The 23890-nt window shown below is 55.4% G+C and overlaps 1 protein-coding gene, 1 non-coding gene and 1 pseudogene across 2 annotated transcripts in view; 1 reads left to right on the top strand and 2 right to left on the bottom strand.

Moving 5' to 3' along the window:
* Nucleotides 1–7989: 7989 nt before the first annotated feature.
* On the top strand, nucleotides 7990–8108 carry LOC112479325. Its single transcript, XR_003046156.1, has one exon. It is a non-coding gene; the product is annotated as a 5S ribosomal RNA (ribosomal RNA).
* Nucleotides 8109–9251: 1143 nt separating this feature from the next.
* Nucleotides 9252–23890, bottom strand: part of LOC107195265 (actin-85C-like) — a 15877-nt gene continuing 1238 nt past the window's right edge. The window contains exons 2-8 of the mRNA XM_015588672.1: nucleotides 23200–23328; nucleotides 22675–22785; nucleotides 18759–18843; nucleotides 15313–15474; nucleotides 13722–13910; nucleotides 11522–11703; nucleotides 9252–9395 (exon numbers count right to left, since the gene is read on the bottom strand). Of these exons, the coding sequence (XP_015444158.1) occupies nucleotides 9252–9395; nucleotides 11522–11703; nucleotides 13722–13910; nucleotides 15313–15474; nucleotides 18759–18843; nucleotides 22675–22785; nucleotides 23200–23328 (1002 nt within the window). The remainder of the gene's footprint in view (nucleotides 9396–11521; nucleotides 11704–13721; nucleotides 13911–15312; nucleotides 15475–18758; nucleotides 18844–22674; nucleotides 22786–23199; nucleotides 23329–23890) is intronic.
* LOC112479300 lies at nucleotides 13186–13304 on the bottom strand (annotated as a pseudogene).

Here is a 23890-nt window from a genome sequence, read left to right as displayed (position 1 = left end):
TGCAGTGCGGGTGGCCACGAGGGCTGTCTCCTCTTTTCTCTGCCTTTTCTTGTCATTTCTCCTTTGATTCGTGCATTATTTAGAAATGCGTTGCTTAACTTTCAAATGCTTGGGTTTTTCTAGACGTCTTCCGGTTACTGAGTTTTAATTTAATTCCTTTGTGGCCGCAGAAGGTAGTTTGGGTGTGCTGGGATAACCGGGCACCTATCTGGGAGAAATGAAACTCATCCTCGACCTCGCATTATATACAAACATTATATCAAGAGAGATCATAGTTCTAAGTGTACAAACAAACAAACAAACAAAATCGTAAGCCTCTACAAGAAGCACCAGGAGACTATCTCTGTGACTTGGAGATAGGCAAAACGTTTCTTAGACGGGACACAGAAAGCAATAACAACAACAAAAAAAGGCAAATTATTATCCTCTATCGAATTCAAAAACTCTGTTCCTCACATTGAAAAATGAAAGCCACAGGCTGGGAGAAAATATTCGCAAAATGTCTAACTAGCAATGACATCGTATCCAGCCTATGTAAAGAACGCCGTAGCTCAGTAACAAAAAGACAAACAACCCAAATGAAAACAGGCAGAACATACGGACAGACACTTTGCGCGGCCGCCCAGCGCTCCCTGGGCGCCCGCTTCGCTGCACACTGGCGCCCTCTGGCTTCTGGTGTTGGCCCCTGGTCTTCTCAGCCAACCACGCTGCTCCCCTCCGCTGTCCCCTCTCCCTCCTGGCCCCTGAAGGAGGCCATCAGAGCATCACGTCCCCTAACACAGTCTGCTCAAGACGGGCACGTGAGCCGGTCAAAGCCAGGGGGAGGCCGTGCCAGGGCGCCCTTCAGAACCCCGGGTGGACGGCCCTTTATACCACTCGGCCGATGCCGGGAAGCTGGGGTCCCAGAGCGGCTGGCGGCCAACTTGCTACGCCACCGAGAGCCAGTCTGAGAGTGGATCTCACAAAGCAAGAAGCAGAGCCACGGTGGGGAGCAAGACCGAACCCCAAAGATACTGCCTGAATCCCCGGATCCAGCCCAGCCCGAGGCCCGAGGTGACGGATTGCAAACACGGCCGCACGCCCTGCCCCGTCCAGAAGCCCGCCGCCTCGCGCCGGGCCCTGGGGTTCTCCCGCTCACAGGAGCGGGTCTGCTCCTCCGTGCTTCGACCTGGGCTCGGCCGCGTGACTCGCTTTGGCCAGTGCAATGGCAGCGGATGTGACACAGCAGAGGCTGGGGGAGTGCGTGAGCGCAGGCTGGCTCTCCCGGCCTGGGTGCCAAAGGGCATCCGGGCAAGTGCAGTTGCCCTGTTATTAGAGCCACACGCACCTCGACATCACATTCATCAAGAGAAGCCTCAGGGGAAACACCAGGAGGGCAGGACTGGTCTTCTTCATGGCATCCACCTGTCTGTCTGTATCCATTATCTATCTACCCATCCATCATCCATCCATCCATCACCCAACCATCCATCCATCCATTTCTCTATCCATCATCCATTCATCCATCCATCATCCATCCGTTCATCCTTCTATCCATCATCTATCCATCATCCATCTACTGATCTATCATCATCCATCTATCATCCATCCATCCATCCATCCATCCATCCATCATCCATCCATTGATCTATCATCATCCCTCTATCCATCATCCATCCATCCACCATCCATCCATTGATCCATCCATCCATCCATTCATCATCCATCGATTCCCCATTCATCTCATCGGTCCCTCCATCACAGGTGTCTCTACTTCAGTATGAGGAAGAGGGTCGCAGAGTGAAAAGTGAGGCCACTCTGCAGGGGACAGAGAGTCATGTCCTGACTTCTCGACCCATGGAAGATGGTGACTTAAATGAAGGAAAAGCACCAGGCTGCTCAGTTTCCCGGGAAGTCGTTCAGAGCCTTGGACCTGTGGCGCCCGCCGCCTTCTCGGGGGAATCTAAGTTAAACCTGGAGCATAAAAAGGAGAAAACCTGCCTCCGAGGGCAGCGCTGGACCCCAGCCCCCACCGGCCTGTGCGTGTCCATGGCTGTGACCTGGGATGAGGGACAGCTGATGGTCTGCAGAGAAGGGCAAGGGAAAGGAGGCGCACACCGGAGCTCTCCCCGCGCCCCGGGCTGTGCTGGGCACCGGACAGGCTGGCTGCCGAGTCCCCGGAGGACCAGAAAGAAACGTGCAGATGGGAACGCTGGGCCCCTCAGGGCTGGGACGCCCGAGCCACCTGGCCGTCAGCGCAGGTGGATGAAGCACGGTCCAGACACAGAATTGCTGGTTGAAACCAGAGGCTGAAACACCTGTGCTCCTCACCTGAGACCGTCCAGAGGCCTCTTGCCTCCTCTCAGCCCCAGCTCCATGAGGAAGGGGCCCCTGGCTTTGGACCGCTGTGGCCCGGGCTTGTCACTGAGATGGCCAGAAATGGTCCCCACAGTGCCCGCCTGCCTCGGCCTTGCCTCCAAACCACCCGCTAGGAAAGTTGTTCTGGAATGCAAGTCTGACCAGTGTCGCTGCCTGCGTCCGTGGGTCAGGGCCCTCACAGTGCTGAGACTGTCACGAAGGGGCTGGCACAGGAGTCGGGGCCGGCAAAGGGCACAGGTGCTGGGAGGGGACAGAGCCTGCCGACGGGGTGCTGTCACCGGGGAGGAAGCCTCGGAAAAACTGGAGGCTTTCCCTGTCCCGGCCCCCAGCAGCGGCCCCCCTCACGTGGCTGTCCTCCATGGGAGCTGCACGGGGCGGCTGGTGTCCCTCTCCGGCTCCAGTGACACAGGGCCTGGCGCTCGACAGGCCCTCCCTTGAAACGTTTGCGGAATGAAAGACAACCACGATGCCACCCACAGTGACCGCAGCGGGCGTTCCTCGAGGGACGAGGCCGCAGGCTCGCCACGCCCCGCTCGACCTGTGCTGTGCTCCGTGAAGGCTGGGGAAACTGAGTCCCAGCAAGGCCGCGCCTCCCCCCAGGGTGGGTGCAGTGACCCTGTTGGCCCGAGCTGCCCCCGCTGCTCTGACCTTGGGATGCTGTCGGGGACGTGCTTGTGAAGGCCGCAGACGCAGACACACACGCTCACGCACGCAGCGGGCTCCCAGGGGCCGCCACGCTGAGCTGGGCGCACTGTGGTCCCTTCCCACACACCCGGGTGGGACAGGGCACCGCCGCCAGCCTTGAGTCAGGGCGACCCCTACTGGCGGGCTCCGAACCGCGGGTGGGCCGCCCCCACCGAAGCCACTTTGTGGCATTTGGCCAGCATCTCCCCACCTCCACAGTTTCCATTCTCTGCTTCTCTGAGTTAGACTTTGTGGGATTCCACAGAAAGTGAGATCGTGCAGAGCTTGTCCTGTGTCTGGCTTAGCTCGCTTGGCACGGTGGCCTCCGGGGCCACCCCTGGCGTCTCCCCGGTTTTTGAGGCAAGGACGCCCACCGCCGTTACTCAGGCTCAGCCCTCTGCTCACCTTCCGTTTGCCTCTCGGACAGAGCCGACCCCGGCGCGTGCGCACGGAGCGGCGGGAGCTGCGGTCATCAGCCTGCGTGGCCGGCCAGGAAGCAGAGGCTCTGACAGGGGACGCAACTTGCCCAGGCTCGTGTCCACGCTGAGTGGCAGGGCTGGACTTCAAGCCCAGGTTCACCCAGTGAAGCGTCAAGGCCGCTGGGCCACGCTGGCCAGACGGAGAAGGGGACACTCGCCCCGGCACCCCGACCTCCTGCCAGCCCCCAGTCCTTGACCGTGATGGACACGTGTGCCAGACGAGGCTGCCTCTCAGCCGGCCTCGCAGTGTGGCTTTTACACCAAAGGACCAAGCGTGCGTGGCCCTTGGAGCGTCAGCGACTGTCGGCCGCTTTTGGACTGAGAAGAAGGTTCCAGAAGACTGCCGCCACGCACGTAGTCGGTCCGCACTGCAAACTCCTGTTCCAGGTGTGACGACTTAGTCGCCTGAGAGCGGGGAGTCCCGCTCTTTCGTTCCTAATGTCACCAGAGGCCTAGCGGAAACCCAGCCGCAGAGCAGGTCAGGGGACCACACAACCCCGTGGCTGGAAATCCCCACCATTTATTAGCTCGAATGAAGTGGGCTGGGCCCAGCTGGGCGGTCCCTCTGCTGGCCATTGGCTGTCCATGGTCAGCTGGTGGTCAGCTGGTTCACGCCCACATCTGGCAGTTGGCGGCTGATTGGCTGATGGTCAGCCGGAGTTGCCATGGTGACTGGGCCGCGCATCTCCCATCCTCCCAGGTGCGTCCACCAGTTTTGTGGTGCGGGCAACGTTCCCGCCCCCTCCTCCACTGCTGCTGCCCGGCCTGGAGCATAACGAGCCCCATAATCTGAGGCTTGAAGTCAGGCTGGCCTGGGGAATGACTGCCCCGGGGTCTGAGCTGCCCCTGGACTGGCACAGCCTGGGCTGATCTTGGGCACCCAGGCCAGGCTGAGGACCAAGTCCCCAGGAGCCATCTAGAGGCTGAGTCTACCCTTACTCACCCCGATTGGCTTTTAACAAAGCAATTTCAGCATCTAATTAAGTCATAATAGACTATTAGGATCACTAATTGTTGTTTATTTAATAGGACAAACTCACTCTCAAGCGGCGAGGTAAATCACTTGCTGAATGCTGGTAATTGAACCGTCAGAGAGCCTGGGCGAGCCCGCTCCCTGGTGCGTGTGTGGGGGGTGGGGGGGACCCATTATTGAGGGCTCTCGACTCAGTGGGACATAAATATGGATTGCTTGTCCAGTAATTGCCTCTGACCACGCTGTCAGACCCTGCTCCTTCCCACGCTAACGCCACTCAGACCCGTCTCCACTGCGCACGCGACCCAGGCGGGCTGAAGCCTCAGCTGTGCGACATTTCGAGTTCTCTGATGTGGGGACATCAAAGCAGCGCCTTCGTCCGTGGTCACAGTGCAGGCCGAGGGCGGCGACCCACGGAGGCGCCTGGCCCGGGGCTGGCCGAAAGCAAGGTGCGCCTCGTTCGGGCCGGGGCAGCCTCGATATTTTTTCGACGACTTGGTCCTGTTTGCTTTACAGGGTCACTGTCATATTTGGTTCTAGGGCTTTCTCCCGCAATGCCCCCCTCCCACCGTGCCGGCCCCGACGTCTGCCAGCGGAGCAGCTGAGGGTCGGGAAATGAAAGGCCTGTGTACCGCACCCCCCGCCCTCGCTGCTGAACTGGGTGCTCCAGGGTGGGTGGGGCGAAGGGCCAGCTCCTTCCCCGATGACCCAGGGCTAATGCCATCTTGTCCTTGGTCAGTGTTGCTGCTGTGGTTCGGGCCTGGCTATGGTATGGGCAGGTGGGACTTTCATAAGCTCTTGCTCCCCTCCCCCTCCCCCATCAAAGGCTCCCTGCCCAGCAGCTCCCCTGGGAAAGGGAGCCCAGCAGGGAGAGAGCGGCTAGTGGAGGTCCGCACGTGGGTGGTGCCTACGTGTCTGCACCCAGGGTCCGTGAATACACACGACGGTCCAGCCGTACGCTGGAATATTATTCGGCCATGAAGAAGAATGAGTTACTGATTCATGCTCCAACAGGGAAGCACCCGAAAACATTCCAGGATGTAGAACAAGCCAGATGCAAAAGACCACGTCCTGCGTGATTCCATGCACAGGACACGTCCAGAATAGGGACACCCACGGAGACAGAGAGCAGAAAGGTGGTGGCCGGGGCTGGGGGCGGGGCCGATGGGGGTGGCGGCTGAGGGGGTTGGGGTTTCCTTCTGGGGGGATGAACACGTTCCAAGCTTAGATCGCGGTGACGGATGCACACCTCTGAATACGTCATAAAACACTGAATTACACGCTTCGAGTGGGTGAATTTTATGGTACGTGAATTATATATACCTCAACATAATCTTTTTAAAGTGTGGGCAGAACATGGACATTCTCGGATAGACAAGAGTTTATCACCAGCAGACCCTGGCTGAAAGGACTTTTAAAGGGACGAAACCACGTCAAATGAAAACACGAAACAGAAATACAGACTGGGAGGAGGGATTGTAACTAAAGCAGGCCGCGGTGCCCGGATCGGTGGTGGTGATAGGTAATCTCAGACTTTGTCAGTCGAGTGAGCCTGTTGAGATTTTAAGGTGACCTCTAAAAGAAAAAACATGTCTACTTCCAGCTCTGCAGAGGAGTAAAGAAAATGCAGTCAGTCCGATAGAAGGCAGGTAGGAAGAAAAGAAGTCTCAGAAAGGCAGTAAAAACAAACAAACAAACAAAAACGCGAGGTAGAAAGTCAGAAGGGAATACCCATCACGGGAGGTAAGGAAAACGGGTTGATTTACCCGTTGTCTGAGGCAGCTGTGGCTCCACGGGGCAGAGCTGACCAGCTGTGACAGAGACCGTGCTGCCCGCAAAGCTGACAGGGTTTACCATCGGCCCTTTTCAGAAGGTTTGCCGACCCCCGACGGAGGGCATGTCGACTCACGTGCTGATGCTTCATGTATGAGAGAGAAGTCGGGGTGATTTTCAGGATGGTGGCTGACGCCCCGGTGAATGGCGCTGTCATTTACTGGGGCAGAAATGAGGAGTTCGGTTTGGGGCACATTCGTCCCGGTTTGAAGGTGTTCTCGGCACGTTCTAGACCTCGTTCCCTTTGCCTGATGTTCTTTGGAGCAATGTGCACCCCAAAGGTGAGCGACGCGCGACTCACGCTCTGCTGGCCGCCCCTCGCCTGTGTCAATGAAATAACTCTGATTCTTCTAATGATTTTGCTTGAATTTTATTTCTTTGACATCTGCTTATTTTGTTCTCATTTTTTTTCTGGCATATTCATCACCTCATCTTCAACTTGCTTGTGTTATTTCATGTTACATATGTCCCATTTGTTGCTATTTTCCCATTGTTTACCCTTAAGTTACTCAAAAGAATTTTTTTTTTTTTTAAGTTTCATGCATATGGTGCAAAATTGAGAAAATTACAAAGGGCACAGGCTCCCCTGCCTTAGCTCCCCTCCGGATCCCATCACCCACGTACAGGTACCGAAGGCATCATTACACTAAGGTCTGCTACCCTGATCTATACGTCCACCTGCCATCGCCTCCAGCCAAGTTCACTATCAAGGGGAGGGGTGTCTGTGTGGTTTGAGCCTGAGAGCAGCGGGTGAGAGGGTCACATTGGACTATCTTATGTGCCAGAAACACAATGGCAAGCAAGTTTCACTAACGTTTCCAAATTTACGGAAAGACTGATACTTGTTTTCAGGCCAGAGAAAATTAGAAACATCTGATGACTGAAAAAGCAAGCAAACCAATGTTTGACATCTGCAGCGGTGTTCGATCCACGATAGGAATATTACTTTGAAATGTAGCAGTGGCTGCTACAAGGTGCCGGTCCCCTGCGTGAATTTCCCCTGCGTGAATTTCCCGGGGCAGGGAAGAAGCACCGGCCAGCACTTCACATCAGGGGGAGTAAACAGACCTAGAACACTGAGACTCAGTCCGCAGGGTGCAGTGGCTTACTATCCCCTGAACTAGAAACACACACCTCTAAGCTGCTTCTTTCCTATCTAGACTTAATTGATGTATTTTCCATAATTCCACATTCTCCTTCCTACCTCTAAGCCGCCCCACTTTCTGAGATCGTCTGAGACTTTTTGCTCTTAATTTTACGAATGCTGCGTTAAACTCTAAGCTGGGTTAGCGTCTTTATCGTGGCTGTTTCTTTTTCTCGGCTTGTTTGAGTTCCATCTCAGAATCTTAGATTTGCGGTTTGAGAGAGGGCCTGTTGGTGGGAAGTTTTCTGAGCCTTTGCCTGTCGCCAAGGTATTTTTTCCCACCATTTCAACCCCAGTTGGACTAGGTAGTGGATTTTTGGTTCAATATAACTCTTCCTCTCACCCTCGTGGGATTCGTCCCCTTATTTTCTAGTGACAGCTCTGCGGGTGAGAATTCCAGTGCTCGGCGGAGCCTCTTTCTTTTACACAGAGTGGCTAGATTTAGGAAATCAAAGCGTGTGTAATGGTTGGGGCATACTCAGTCTAAAGTTATTGGTTGTATTTCTAAATTCGAATTTGTCTACGGCCATGCAACCCTGAATGTGCCTGATCCCGTCCGATCTCGGAAGCTAAGCAGGGTCGGGCCTGGTTAGTACTGGGATGGGAGACCACCGAGGAAGACCAGGTGCCGTAGGCATAAAAAATAAATAAAATAATAAGGGATTGTAAGCTGACAAGGTCCTCGCAATCTGTGAGGTTGACCAAGGGTTGCCTCGCCTAAAAAAAATTAAATAAATAAATACGTAAATCAATATTAAAAAACCAAACCAAATTCAAATTTAAGTAGCATCCTGGGTCTGTCACCCTGCCTATGTCGCTGGTGGAATTTGCTCTTTGCCTTCGGCGGCCCGAACCCGCATGAGCCGCGTGCCTATGGGGCTCTCCCACAGCTCCGCCCCTCCTCACTGCAAACCTGTGTCTCCAGCCCGGGGGCGGCGGCTCTGCTGTCCGCGGTCACTTCGCTCCTGTGTCCTCTCTGTGCGCAGCTTCTGGCAGCCCTGCGGCGTCACCGGCAGATTTACACTCCCTGTCACCGTCTCCATGGCCTCGGTCAAGGTGATGAACTTCTCGTAGCTCCCGCTGCTGCCTCATGAAATTGCCACGTCTTGAGTATTAAATTGTTGAAGGAACGAAACGCCCCTCGGTCGTGTGTGCTCTGGGAGCATCCTAACTGTGCCCCGTGGGACCAGAGTGTCTGTGCCCTTCTTCCTGTAAGGCAGGACGGCCCTTCCCGGCCCCTCATGTTGTCGGGGGCCACGTGGCTTGTTCCGACCACTTAGTTGTGAGCCAATGTGCCGCGGGCCCCTTCTGGGCTGGGGCACGTTGTCGCCAAGGACAGGCCACTCCGAGCTCACCCACAACGAATGATAGTGTTTCAGATGGTGTCGCTCCGTCGGCTGGATTCTGGGGTGAGGACGATGCAGTGGGGAGCTCCACTGACCTTCGATGGACAAGCAGCATGGGTGAGGAGGAGACTGGTTTTATGGTGCTGAGATTTAGGGGGGTGTTTGTTACTGCAGCACCGCTCAGCCATCCTGACCGATGCACACAGGCACCCCGGAGATGCCCTCCCCATGATTACTGTGCATGAATGTGATGAGGGCCCCAGGAGCATTCCCCAGGATGCTGAAGCCTTGATGACTCTTTTTATTGAAGCCTGGGAGAGGAAGGGCCCGCCTCACGTGTGAGTTGGTTCTGAACGCTGATTAGTGCAGCCAGCCGAGGCTCAGCCTACAGGTGACGCTGATGGGACAGGTGACAGGGTCCAGAAAGCCACAAATCAGAAGGATCTCCTGCCGATGACGGAGGAACCACAGTCCTTATACTCGATGCTGGTGACCCACATGTCCTTGAAGGTAGAGAGTGAGCACAGGATGGAGCCACCGACCCAGGCGCCGTATACGGAATAGGGACAGGTAGACACCTGCGTGGGGTCAAAGAGGTGCGGTGGGGGAAGGGAGGGGGTGGGCAAGAGAGGGAGAGAAACCAGAATCAAAACACTACACTAAATTGGGGACACAAAGCAGAGTCAAAACACTACAGTAAATTGGGGACACAAAGTATCAGCTCCTGAAGGAACTTCCTGGGCAGTCATTTCTTCCCCCGAAAAATACAGCTTCCTCTGCCCTTTAAAGATGTTTAGGGGTCCGCATCCTTCCGCCGGTAGCTTCCTCAGATTCACTTCAAAATCCGTGATGCGTGTACACTTCTATAGCATCCATGCGTAAGCCATAGGTATTTTTAGAAAAATTAGAAAATGCTGATAAACAAAAAAGGCAAAAACAAAAAAAACCCGCAAGTGCTCTCTCTAATCCCCCAGAGAAATCCCTTCTGCACGTGGGCGTCAGCGTCTCTGGAGACGTCCTCCCTCCTGCTTGATGTCTGTCTGTCTGATGTCTGTCTGTCGAGTGCGCCCTCCTCCCGTCCGGGTGGGGGCTGCTCTGGGCTGGGGGGCGGCAAACATGGCCACGCCCCTCTGCCAGGCAGGACCGCTGACCTCGGAGGGTCAGGTTCACTGGCTCGAGGTCAGACAGTTGTCCTGGCCTGCTCACCGACGGTCCTCAGTGCGCTTGGGGTATCACAATAGAATGCGTTTGTTTCTCTAAAACAGGACAGACAGCGTGGCTGCAGTCAGGGACTGGGCCGAGGGTCCAGGACGCCCGGGGAGGGGGCGGAGGTGGGGACAGGGCGGGCCCGTGCTGGCTCTGTGGCACCAGCGTGCTCAGCATGGTATTGGTTAAGAGAAGAAATGTTGCTGAATTTTTAAGGGAAGAAAATAAAGGCACGTGGTGGGGGGACGGGGATGGGAGCATGTTCAGGGTCAGGCCTCACGCAGGCAGGAGAGTCGTCGCCAGACTCCCGGGTCCTCCGTTACGTCTTTTCTGCCATCGACGGGCTGTCACCCTGGACGGGTCACCTACCCGCCTGCATCTTAGCTAAACAAACACACAAAACCGAACACCAGGCCTTCCGGGGACCGAGCCAGGAGGACAGCCTTCTGCGTCCCCACCCCGAAACTCAGCCTCCCCGTCCCTCCCTCTGCGGGATCGCTCAAGTTCAGTCCCCGTCCCCATCTGTCCACACCCCTCCCTGGGCCCCGTCTGTCTGTACGACGGCTCCACGATGTGCCCCAGCAGCCTGGCACGCCCAGCCCACCCCGACATCTGTTCTCTGACGGATCGGAGGCCCCTCAAACTGCACGTGTCCAAAGGACCGCCCCACGTGTCCCCGAAGCTGCTCCTCCCGCCATCTGGCCCATCACACGGCGGCCCCTGCATGTCCCCGGTTGTCCAGGCTGCTGCCCCGGGAGACGTTCCCGGCTCCTGTCCCTCACAGCCTGCGTCGACCTCCCTGCAAACCCTGTGGCCTTGGACTTCGGCGTGCGTCTGGAGTTGGACCACCCCCCGCCTCTGCCTTGCTGGCCCGTGCCGCCAGCACATGTCCCGAGTCATAGCTCGGCCCACAGCCCAAGCCCTTCTCCGCGGCCCGGCCAGGCGCGGTCACACCCCCCGCCTCTGCCCTGCTGGCCTGTGCCGCCAGCACGTGTCCCGAGTCATAGCTCCACTGCCGGCCCACAGCGCGAGCCCTTCTCCGCGGCCCGGCCAGGCGCGGTCATTGCGCTGCTCAGACCTCCTGGCGGCTTCCAGTTCCTCTCAGGGGAAAAGCCTTACGGGCCCCCCCTGATGGGGTCCCCCCTTCTCCCTCTGTCAGCCCAGCCAGCCTTCCCAGCGCTCCCCTGGGAAGCGGACCTCTGGGCTGCCGCAGGGCTGTTCACTCCCACCACCTTTCCCAGGAGACCCCCAACCCAAAACTCAGCCCCGCCCCCCCGACCTGCTTCCCCGTCTCTAGCCCCTTCCAACGCAGCAGGGCGTCTGCGGCTCGGGACCTGCGCTGTCGCCTCCCCCGCACTGGCAGGCGAGCTCCAGGACTGTGTCGCTGTTGTTTTCCGATGTTCCCCCAGCACCTGGCCTGTTCCCGGCCCCTCAGAGACCACCAGAAACATCCACGAGACGACCCGGACAGCCCCTGCCCGCGGCTGTGAGGACGCACCTTCACGTTGATCAGAGGGGACACTAGGGCGGAGAGTTCTCTCTGCATCCGGAACCTCAAGCCCAAGCAGGAGCCGGTGCCCCCGGACAAGAGCACGTGCCGGAAGAGAACCTTCCAGAGGGCGGGGTTGCAGGAGCTGATGCTGCGGAAGGCCGTCATGTGGATGCCCAGGCTGTTTCTCCCTGTCAGGGCGGGCACAGGGGGCGAGAGCTGGGGGCCCGAGGCTCGGCCGGCCACCCGCCCAGGGTCCCCAGAGTCTCAGACAGCTCTGGATCCACCCCCACCTCCAGGCCCGCGTGGGTGTCAACAGACCAGGCACGGCCGCGGGACTCAGCCGCTAATGACTGAATCATAAAAAGTATTAATTCTCCTCTTCCGTCCGAGAGAACTTACATTCAAATGTTCTGGCAACTGTTAAGTTTTTAATGGCTTCCTATCAATTACTTGACAAAAGGATCTCTTTAAGGTGGTATCTTTGCTCACGTGGGCTTTGAAAAATTATACTGATTATTCCTGTCTCTTATTTTTTTATTTTTCTCTATTTATTCTTGATCGAGGTGTGATTGATGTTATGGTCATATTGGATGTACAACCCCATGATTTGATATTTGTATATATTGCAAAATGACCCCCACCGTAAGTCTCGCTAACATCCTTTCCTGGCTCATCCTTTGCTCCCCAAAAATAAGCTCCAGTATAATGAGAACAGCCCTTAAAAAATAAGTGAGTTGTATTCCTGTCTGTCAACATTGGGAGATTCTGAGCGGGGTAGGTTGTGCCTGTCGGTCCCTAATTTTTCCCATCTGTCATATTTCCTGCCTGCTAACCTTGGAATAAGGACCGCAAGGTGAATTCACAGAAACCCTTGAGGACACACCTGGCCCAATGAGCGTGAGCAGCGAATGCTCTGCCATTGTCACGGTCACGGTTGTTCCCACCGTCATCCACCCGCCCACACCCTGCTATGTCGTGGGTGAAGAACTTCACCTGGCGACATCTTTAGGGATCCGCTTAATATCCGGGGGGCCCGTGCCTGGTTTTAAGCCTTCATCCACCACAATCTGATAGGGAAACAGGTGAGCCCAGCTCCCTTACGCTAGGCAGAGACGCCATGTCCTTACTAGGTGCTAGCCCTGGGGGAGTGGTCAGGTCCCTTTGACCGTCCCCACCCCCCGTCCCTTATGGGTGTAACTGATTATTTTACAATTTTGATTCCAGGGAAAAGTTAGCGTTCCCCGACAACCCTGCACACCTCATTTTCCCAATCCACGGGAATTTTATAATTCGCCCATTTCCCCCTGTTCTGCCGTGCCTACCAGACGATGGAATCAACTCGATGCTTGTTTAAAATTTCTAGGACCGTCACTTTTTTCCGTCCCTTATGGGTGTAACTGATTATTTTACAATTTTGATTCCAGGGAAAAGTTAGCGTTCCCCGACAACCCTGCACACCTCATTTTCCCAATCCACGGGAATTTTATAATTCGCCCATTTCCCCCTGTTCTGCCGTGCCTACCAGACGATGGAATCAACTCGATGCTTGTTTAAAATTTCTAGGACCGTCGCTTTTCTTTTTTTTTTTTTTAGGTGAGGCAACCGTTGGTTGACCTCACAGGTTGCAAGGACCTTGTCAGCTTACGATCCCTTATTTTTTTTATTTTTTATGCCTATAGCACCTGGTCTTCCTAGGTGGTCTCCCATCCAAATACTAACCAGGCCCAACCCTGCTTAGCTTCTGAGATCAGACGGGATCAGGCTTGTTGAAGGTGGCATGGCCGCAGACTCGCCACATCTTTGAAACTACCTCCAAATCTGTTGTTTTTTGCATTTATGCTCAAATTGCCTTAATTTCTATTTTTCAAATTATTTTATAAATGATGTGTAAATAACACATAATGAACAACTTGCAGTCCAGCACACCACCTAATCACATTTGACGAACACCTAACCCTCCCTAATGGGTTTCCTCATCTGTAAAACAGGATGATATGAGTTTTGGGGTAAGATTATAGGATACAACCCACATACAATGGGCAGCAAAGTGACAGGCACATAGCAGGTGCTTAATAAGGAGGAACTTTTGAAATTGCTACCACATGCTGCTCAAAGTAGAATCCCCTCCCAGCGCCCTGGCTTCTCCTGACAGCGAGCCCAGCCATCTGTCTGGATGTGACTCACCTCAGTCCACCCCATGGCTCACCTATGAGGTCCGTGTGGAAAAGCGCTTCGGGGCAGAAGAACCTTTCCGGCCCAAGGCTGATCTCCCGGCCATCAGGCAGCTGATACTTCTGTGTGCAGGAAGGCGAGTTGGCTTGCGCTTGTTCTTTGTCAAAGTCCAAAGCCACATAGCAACACTTCTCCTTCATGTCCCGGATGTATTCCCGGTCACCTGTGCAGGACAGGAAGAGAGCCGCATAGAAAGGATGTGACTATGAGATGAGCTCGCAAAAGGGTTTTTTCCTTCCCCGGGAACATCACCATCATCATCGCCATGACCACCATCACCATCAGCAGCACCATCATCACCATCATCACCATCAACACCATCATCACCATCATCATCACCATCATCACCATCACCACCATCAACACTATCATCACCATCATCATCACCATCATCACCATCACCCCCATCAACACTATCATCACCATCATCATCACCATCATCACCATCACCCCCATCAACACTATCATCACCATCATCATCACCATCATCACCATCACCCCCATCAACACTATCATCACCATCATCATCACCATCATCACCATCACCCCCATCAACACTATCATCACCATCATCATCACCATCATCACCATCATCACCATCAACACTATCACACCATCATCATCACCATCATCACCATCACCACCATCATCACCATCATCACCATCATCACCAGCATCACCATCAACACCATCATCACCACCATCACCATCATCATCACCATCATCATTGTCACCACCATAATCACCATCATCACCACCATCGCCATCATCACCACCATCACCATCATCATCACCATCATCATTGTCACCACCATAATCACCATCATCACCACCATCGCCATCATCACCACCATCACCATCATCATCACCATCATCATTGTCACCACCATAATCACCATCATCACCACCATCGCCATCATCACCACCATCACCATCATCATCACCATCATCATTGTCACCACCATAATCACCATCATCACCACCATCACCATCATCACCACCATCACCATCATCATCACCATCATCATTGTCACCACCATAATCACCATCATCACCACCATCGCCATCATCACCACCATGACCATCAACACTATCATCACCATCATCATCGCCATGACCACCATCACCATCAGCAGCACCATCACCACCATCATCATCACCATGACCACCATCACCATCAGCAGCACCATCAATACCACCATCATCACCACCACCACCATCACCACCACCACCATCACCACCACCATCACCACCATCACCATCATCACCATCATCACCATAATCACTATCATCACTATCATCACCATCATCACCATCACCATCATCATCACCATCATCATTGTCACCACCATAATCACCATCATCACCACCATCACCATCATAATTACCATCATCCTAATTATCAATCCAATAAATGTCCTTATACATAGATGGGTTATTTTTAGAACTTGGATGATGGTCAAGTAGCATTAGCTTTACAAATTAAGGCCTATAGGTTCAAGAAGCCCTAAAGAATATTATACCCCAGGAACTGATGTGTCCAGCCAAGAACAGCAATTTCCTACCTGTGCTTATCAATGAGTGCCCCTTCTCCGATAACAGTTGCAGGAGGTACAAGGTTAAATCTTGGCCTGCTGTGTCCATCTGCATGGTTGACTGGGGCAGAGAAAAGCCGTCGACAATGGGCACGAAGTATGTCATTCCTTCTCCGGATTCGATGGTTGTTCCTGGACAAGAGAAAACACTGGCATCGCAATGTAAAGTGCACGGTACCCCTTGTCCGTTGTCGAGTCTTCAGGAAGAGATGGTAGCGGGGGAAGAAATCGGAGGGGAAGGCCAAGGGTCCGAGGGCAGGGTGCTGGGTCAGACCGAGGGCTGGCAATTTTGAACAAGAAGCCTACAGACTTCTTTACTAAACCAGACATACAGGTATTAGCAGTAATTGCCAAAGAGGTCAGAGGATTATACTCTGCTATGAACACATTGTTCTCTAAAGAACCGGCTTGTGTTAATGTGGACACTGGGAGCCTCTGGACGGCCCCGGAGTGTCGGAAGCGCGCGTGCAGTGGAGAGCACGTTCGTTTCGGTCAGCAAGGCAAACCAGCTCTCCCGAAGGATGTGGCACGTGATGGAAACACACGGCCTCGTTTTGGGCGGATGGCATCTTCTGGAACCATCCAGAGCTGAGTGGGGGTCTGGATAGTTGACGTCTTTCACCTGTCGAAGCCGGGAATCAAGAACTTGAAGTTTAAAGGAAGCCGAATGAGTCAGGAGGAGTATCACGTCCAGCTAAGGTGGGGAGCGAGGACCGGCGTCCCACCCACTTGGAACTCCCACCAAGGAGGACAAAGCACAGGAAACGGCAGTTTTCAAGATGCCGGACATCAGGCGACAAAGAACGGTGGTCCCCAAGAGGCAGAACATCGCAAGAAGGACAACTACAGACCACCATGGCTCATGCACCATGGCTCATGCACAGACACAAAACTCCTGAGCACAATTTTAGCAAATTCAAGCCAACGATACATGAAAAGGATAATACGTCGTGACCAAGTGGGTTTAATCTCCAGAATGCAAGGTTGTTTTAACAAACACCCATTGCTGTAATTCACCTATTAAAGAACTAGAAGAGAAAATCCATATTATTATATCGATAGATGCAGAAATGTATGTGACAAAGTTTAACATCCATTCATTAAAAAAAAATCAACTCTCAGCGAACTAAGAATACAAAAGAGCTTCCTCACTGAGCAAGTCTGTCACACTGAGCGAACACCATACTCAGTGGTGGGGACAAGTGCTTTCTCTCGAAGACCAGGAATGAGACAGGGTTTGTGCTGGACATTCTGCCAGAGCAACCAAGCAAGAAAAGAAAACAATAAGAAGCATCTAGTTTGGAAACGAAGGAAAATGATCTGTGGACAACACGATGCCTAAGTAGTAAATCCTATGACATCTCCAAAAAAAAAGCTACCAGCATGGATAAATGAGTTTAGTTAGGGTAACAGGATACAACATCGATATACAAAAATCAATTATATTTCTCTATACTAGCGATGAACAATCAGAAATTGAAATAAAGACATCATATACAATAGTATCAGAAAGGATGAAGCAGAGATCAATCTGACAAAAGATACGCGTGATTTGTGTGCTATAAACCACAAAACACTGCCAGGAGAAATCAAAGAACACCCCGGAGGTACGTACTATCCTCGTTTGCCGGAAGACTCGATATTGTTAAGGTGTCAGTTCTCCCCAAATCAATCCATCGGTTCAATGCAAATCCAATCGAAGCCCAAAGAGGCTTTTTCGGTAGATTGACAAACTGTTTCTGAAATTCACACGGAAATGTGAAGAACCCAGAATGGCAAAAACATCATCAAAAACAAGAGCCCAGAGGTTAGCACCAACGTTATGTTATTTCAAGACATGTAAAGCTACAGCAATGCAGACACTGCGTATTAACCTATAGTTACACGGTGGCTTGATGGCACACCATACGGGGTACAGAAATGGACCCACACGTATGGACAACCGATTTTCCAAAAAATGTGCAGAGGCAGCCGAATGAAGAAAGCACCGTCTTTTCAACAAGTAACGTGGGAACAATCGAACATCTATACATACGAAAAACCCTTCATTTGCACCTTATACTATATAAAAATATATTCAAAATAGATCACAGGACTACATGTAAAACTGAAAATTATAACACTTCTAGGAGACAACATAGCAGAAGGCCTGTGAGTTCGGCATTTATTTCTTAGCTATGACACCAAAAGCGAGATTCTCACAAAGCCAAATTGGACTTTACTGAAATTAAAAACTTATCCTCTTCAAAAGACTCAGTGAGAGAATGAAAAATCAAGCCATGGACTCAGAGTAAATATTTGCAGAACACATATCTGCTCAAAGACATCCCCGATACTGAAAGAATTCTCAAAACTCAAAGATGAGGGAGCCAACGAAAAATCGAGCGGAACATTTGAACGGACGCGTCACTGCAGTAGATACACGGACGGTGAATAAACGCAAGAAAAGGCTCTCGACGTCACTGGTTGTTAGGGAAAAACCAAACCAAACCGCAGCGAGACGCCCCCGAACGCTCATTGGAGTGGCAGACATTGCCGCGCCTGACCACGGCCAGTGCCGGCCGGGACGGGGAGGACCTGGAACGCCCGCGCTCGGTGCGCGGGGACGCAAAGCGACTCGCGTCACCACCTGGCAACCAGTTTGGCAGTTTTTTGTTTTTTTTTTTTTTAAGTTAAGCATACACTTGCCATATGACCCAGCCATTTCCCTTCTGGAACTTTACCTTAATGAAACGAAAGCACGTGTCCGTGTTTTCCGTTTTTTTTTTTTTTAAGTTAAGCATACACCTGCCATATGACCCAGCCATTTCCCTTCTGGAAATTTACCTTAATGAAACGAAAGCACGTGTCCATGCAGAGTCTTATACGTAAGTGTTCACAGCAGCTTTCTTTATCATGACCCTGAACTGGACAGACCCCAAATTCCATTCACCCATTCGTGGGTGAATAGCCAACCAAAGCATGGGGCGTTCGCACAGCGGACCGGGGCTCCGTGATAAAGAGAAATGACCTGTCGATTAAAAACGACACGAACGAATGCTCCCAATAACCACGCCGAGTGGAAAAGTGAGTCCACACTACGCGGTCGCATTGAGGCAAAATTCCGGAAAATGCAAACTCGTCCATCAGGACCGACGGGAGGGGCGACGTGGGCGGTCAGGGTGGGAGAGAGACGTTCGTAGGCGACAGACGTGTTATGACCTCGACCGTGCGGACGGTTATCTAACTGCACAGCTGAGTCACGGGGACATTTTCATGCCTCGATCACACCTCAGTAAAGCTGTCGAGAAAAAGCGTGAGTCGGGGGGTGGGGAGGAAAGCGGGTGCGCGTTTGGGGGATTTTTCTTTTCTTATTCGCAGGGAGGGAGTGGGCAGCCAGAGGGGGCAGGCAGGGCTCACGGGGAGGGGCCACTCACCAGAGGTCAGGCCGGAGGCGTAGAGAGAAAGGACTCCTTGGTTGGCTAAATACAGGGCAGGCACATTGAAGGTCTCGAACAGGATCTGCGGGGAAGCGTCGGAGGCGCTGGCACCAGGCCGGCAGGCAGAGGAGGGGCGGCCTGACCTCCTGGGGGAGGCGCTGGGCTCCCCAGGCAGATGCAGACAGGCGGCCAGGAAGCCTGTCGCTCTCCATCCCAGCCCTGCCTGCCCGGCCCCGGAACTGTCCCCCAGGCCGTACGGTGGGCTCGCGCCCTTCCCAGGCACCCTACGGGCACCACGGCGGAGACGATGCGGAATTCCCTACGCCTCTGTTCCGTGGAACAGACTCCTTTCCCGCTTTCCGTGCTCGGCAGAGATTCCGACACTTAGACTTGGGAGGACGTGCTGGTTTCATAGCAACGGAAACCAAAAGCCAACAGCTGTGTGTTAACTGTTTGCCAGACACGTCGTCCGGACGTGGCTCGGTCAAGCTGAGTCCTGGCCACCGACTGTGCCCAGGGCGGAAGGAGCGACGGGTGAGATGCGCGGCCTTGCTTTTGCTGTCCATGGCGACCCCCCCGAAGTATGTGACATTGGGCCCCCCTTGTCCACATGAGAGACCAGGGGACAGGAATGTGAGGGAGCAGGTGGCAGGGCGCAGCGTGGACACGGGCTGCTGGAACAGGCCCTGTGGAGGTGCCTGGTGAGCAGGTGCTTCTCCTGCAATGTGGCGACACTGAGTCTATAAGGTTAAAGGGCCTTTTGGTGGCAGGACCCGAGTGTCACTCGGAGAAATGAGAGGCCGATATTGTCAGGTGCAGCTCCAAACCAGAGAAGGCTGCCAGGCAGGGCCGCGGGGGTTGCACCTGGGGACAGGGTGACAGCAAGTTGGAGCAGTCGGGGCAACTCACGATGGCCGGCAGCGTGGGGCTTCTCAGACCCCTGTGGCTTGGCTTATTTGGATCATTTCTCAGGCTCTTGGGCATTAGGGCTGTCCCTGGTTGTCTGGTACCTGGCTCTGGGGTAATCAGGCGGCTCCCAGCAAAGACCTCGACACTGGGACACGCAGCATTTTAAAAAAGTGACATCACGCACAGCCAGGCGCACCATCGAGTGTGTCACTCGCTAAGCGTGTTACTGAGAGTCACTCACTGAGCATGTTGCTCCCTGAGCGTGTTACTCTCTGAGAGTTACTACGTGTGTTCCTGAGTGTGTTACTACATGTTACTGAGTGCGTTACTCACTGTGTTACTATGTGTTACTCACCGAGCATGTTACTCACCAAGCATGTCCTTCACTGAACGTGTTACTCACTGAGCATTTTACGCACAGAGCATGTTACTGAGGGTGTTACCCACTGAGTGGGTTACTTACAAGCATGTTACTCACTGAGTGTGTTACTGAGCGTTACTCACTGAGCATGTTACTCAGTGAGCGTGTTACTCACTGAGCGTCTTGCCAGGGGGCAGCCATCTGTGGGGACTTGGGGACTTATCCAAAAGAAGGGAGAGCATGCACGCACACGAGGACCGCCCCTGCCTGTTCACGAAGGCAGAGCCCCCTCAGCTCCCTGGCTGCAGCAAGGTCAGAGGTCGCAGAGCCCGGCAGCATCTTTGGGACTCCTGCAAGCAAACCCCCACTTCACAGACGGGGAAACCGGGGACCGGAAACAGGAACCAGCGCGCGGCAGACACTAAGCACCGTGACGGGCGCTTTATGGCACTAACTCATTTTGTTTCCACGATGACCCTCAGGAGGGCACCTTGTCATCCTTCTGATGAGAAACCGAGACAACGAGAGGACCAGTCGCCCCCGAGGCCATGCGTGCTGGGGTGCCCGGCGCCAGCAGGTGCTCCCCGTCGTCCTCTCTCCTGGCACGTGGACCCCAGGCCCTCTTACGATACAGACATGGCCCAGGAGGACACGAGCCCGCGCTGCTCAGCCTGCTCCAGGGGGCAGCGCTGGGAGCCGGCCGCTGGGGGGTGCTCCACCGACGGCTCGCTACGGGGCCCTTACTCTCCGAGAGGTGGCGTTCCTGGAGCCCCGGTGAGGCGGGGGCCCCGCTGCTGGCTGCCTTCCATCACCTGCTGAAGCGTCACCTGTCTGCGCCACCCTCTGCCCTGCGCTGTAGCCACAGGCCCCTTCCCCTGGGAGACCCACTGTTTCTGCCCACGGGCCCCCCAGAAGGGTCCGAGGGACTGGGGCCGGGGAGCTGGAGCGCTGATGTGGCCAGCCCTCCCTGGTGGCCCTTCCTGGCGACAGTCCTCTCTCAGTGCTCAGAACCACCGTGGCTGTTCCGGCTTTGGGGGTACCACCCCCCGTTCCTAGCCCGGAGCTCTGCAGTGTCCTGTGTTTCTTTCTGAACCGCATGCTCGCCTCTGTATGCGATCTCTTCAGTGAACCCTCACGGAAGCCGCCACGCGAGTGAGCCGCTGGGACCTTGACACAGTTAGGTTCGCGTGCGTGTCGATGGCATGTGTCGCCTGGACCGGGCCGTGGGAGCGGGCGCCAGACATTCGGACGGTTGCTCTTCTGGGCGTGTCTGTGAGGGGGTTTCTGGAGGGGGTTACCGAGTAGGCGACACCGAATGAAGCAGACAGCCCTCTGCAGGGTGGGTGGGCCTCGTTCCATCAGTCGAAGGCCTGGAGAGCACCAAAGGCCTGACCCTCCTCCGACAAGAAAAGAAATGACCTTTGAACCGGGACATCGGCCTCCTGCCTTTGGCCTGGGCCTTACACCCTCGGCTCTCCTGGGGGCTCCAGCCTCCGTGATCGCATGAGCCAATTCCCTGTCACCAATCTCCATCTCTGTGTCACCGACATTCCGTTTCTCCACAGGACCCTGACACAGCCGGGGTGCCCCTTCCCTTGGGGTGAGGGACATTTGTCTCTCTCATCTTTCCCCAGCTCACTGGGCACTTGGTGTTCTCGAAGCAGGAACTGCGGTTCCCAGGCTGCGGGCTCTGGGTCCCGGCTCTGGGTCCTCACGGAGCATGGCGATGGCCCACGTCTGCGACGGCCCGTCCAGGCGGGGAGGCGCGTCGGCCCCCGCGGCTTGGTTTTAAGTGGGGCGGCAGCTCCTGCCTGCGCTGACATGCGGTGCTGATGCGTGAGGATCCTCCATGAGCAGGCGGCGCCGTGGGCCCTGGGCCTGCTCACGGGTCAGCGCTCACTGGGGAGGCACCGCTGGGCTCCGGGCACTCTGGGCCAGGTGGAGGAGCCTCGCCGCGTGCTTCGCTGGCTCATCGAAGCCCTCATTAGGCAAAGCCTGACGCTGTAGCTGAAACACAGGCGGCCAGTGGCAGCCCCTGCAGCCCCAGCCCGCTGGACCCCACTCCAGCCCCGAGGAGGGCTCTGCCGTCTGGGGGCCGGGGGCCGGGGCGACCTTTCTTCACCGGTCTGCACCCTTCACGGGCTCCACCAGCCAGTGCCCCTGGCGCAATCCGATCGGCACACGCCACCAGCTCTTTCCCGGGTGGGCGGCGGGGAGGGGTGGGGGCAGCCCGGGGTGAGGTTAATGAGGGCATCCGGGGGCATTTAAGTCAGGGCTGGACGTCCAGGCAGGACACAGCGCACGACAGGAGCCAGACCATGTGGATCCGGGCACGTCTGCCAGCCACTCACCCCGCCACCCCGGCCAACTTACTTACGCTCCTGGACACTCCTGTGCAAGGGACGAACATCCGCCCCACCCCAGAGAGCAGCTGGAAGGTGTCAACGCCTCCCCCAGCCCGTGCCCCCTTCCCCCCCAAACGCGACCTCCTGGCGAGCCCTCTGGGGTCGCCGTCACTGCTGCCAAAATGCCAGAAGGGCCGGCGCTCCCTGGTGTCTTGATCTGCCCAGCAAGGAGAAGGTGGGGTCCCGAGGGAGCCCTCCCTGCGGCCTGCTCCCGCCCCGCCAGCCCCCCGGCTCTGACCTGCAACACCTTCTCTTTGTTGGACGCCGTGTTCAAAGGCGGGTCTGTGACCATCATGGGGTGCTGCTCCGGGGCGATGCGCAGCACTTGGTAGAAGGAGTGATGCCAGATCTGGGGGTGGGAGGGGCACGGTGAGGCGTGGACAGGGCTGTCCCCGCCGCAGGGCGGCTTCCTCCGCGCAATCGCAGCCCGGAGCGGCAGCTCCACGGTGGAGCGTGGCTTTGCGCAAGCCACAGGTCGTGCACTTGGCCGTGAGCCTCGGAAGGGGAGCATGGGCTGTCTAGAGGGCCTCAGGGTCTGGCTGGGGACTGTTCCCAAGTTAAGTGTCCAAAATGACGAAGGTAATAAGTGGTGGAGACGGTTCAGCCCCTGGCCTCTGAGTCAGAACCTCTGTGGTTGGCACGTCCCGCAGTGTCTACAGGGACGAGAATCACCGTGGGAGCCCGAGGGACAAACCCCTTCCCAGGCGCCGAGGCAGCGGGGAGCCCTGGGAGCAGCCCCCTCCCCCAAGGGAGCCGCGGCCACCTTTTCCATGTTGTCCCAGCTGGTGACAGTGGCCCTAGAGATGGGACACAGCATGCTGAGTCTGTCTCGTCTGTTCTGAGCCTCGTCTCCGATGAACCAGTCTTGCTTCTCCGTCCCCACCAGCGGGTTCTGAAAAACACCAGCCCGGTCAGGGTGGTTCTGAGGAACGATGGTCCCCCACTCAGCTCCCTCTCTTGGAGCATCATGAGCCATGGCGGGGGCCGCAGTGTGTGGCCGGGGGACAGCTCCAGGTCACCATGCCGACGCTATTTCAAAAGGCCACGGAGAGGTTTCAGAAATGACCGGCAAGGTAAGCGTGCTCCCGAGGGACCTCGCTGCTGGGACACTCATCTGGCCCACACGGCAGACGAGGACAGCGAGGGCGCCGGCGGAGAAGGCGGGGGAGGGGCACCCGCGCCCCTGTCTGCCGTGGGACGCTGGCAGGGAACGGCCGGCAGTTTCATTTCTGGTATTTCTAGGGAAAGGAACCCAGACAGATGAAAGCGTTCATTCTGTCATTCAGAGGGGATGCGCCACTCGGCCCGAGTGCCAACCTGCGTGCGCCAAAAAGCAGACACCAAAACGGGACTGCGGGTGCGAGGATGTCATTGGGGAGCGTGTGTGCGGTAGAGGGGACGCGGAGGGCGCCGGGCAGCCCGGGCAAGGCCTCGGGCCGTCGGGTGAGGCCGAG

This window comes from Pteropus alecto, unplaced genomic scaffold, assembly GCF_000325575.1.
Source record: "Pteropus alecto unplaced genomic scaffold, ASM32557v1 scaffold43, whole genome shotgun sequence".
NCBI classification, from domain to species: Eukaryota; Metazoa; Chordata; class Mammalia; order Chiroptera; family Pteropodidae; genus Pteropus; species Pteropus alecto.
Note: the sequence above shows the minus strand (reverse complement) of the source record. Positions and strands in the feature narration are given on the sequence as shown.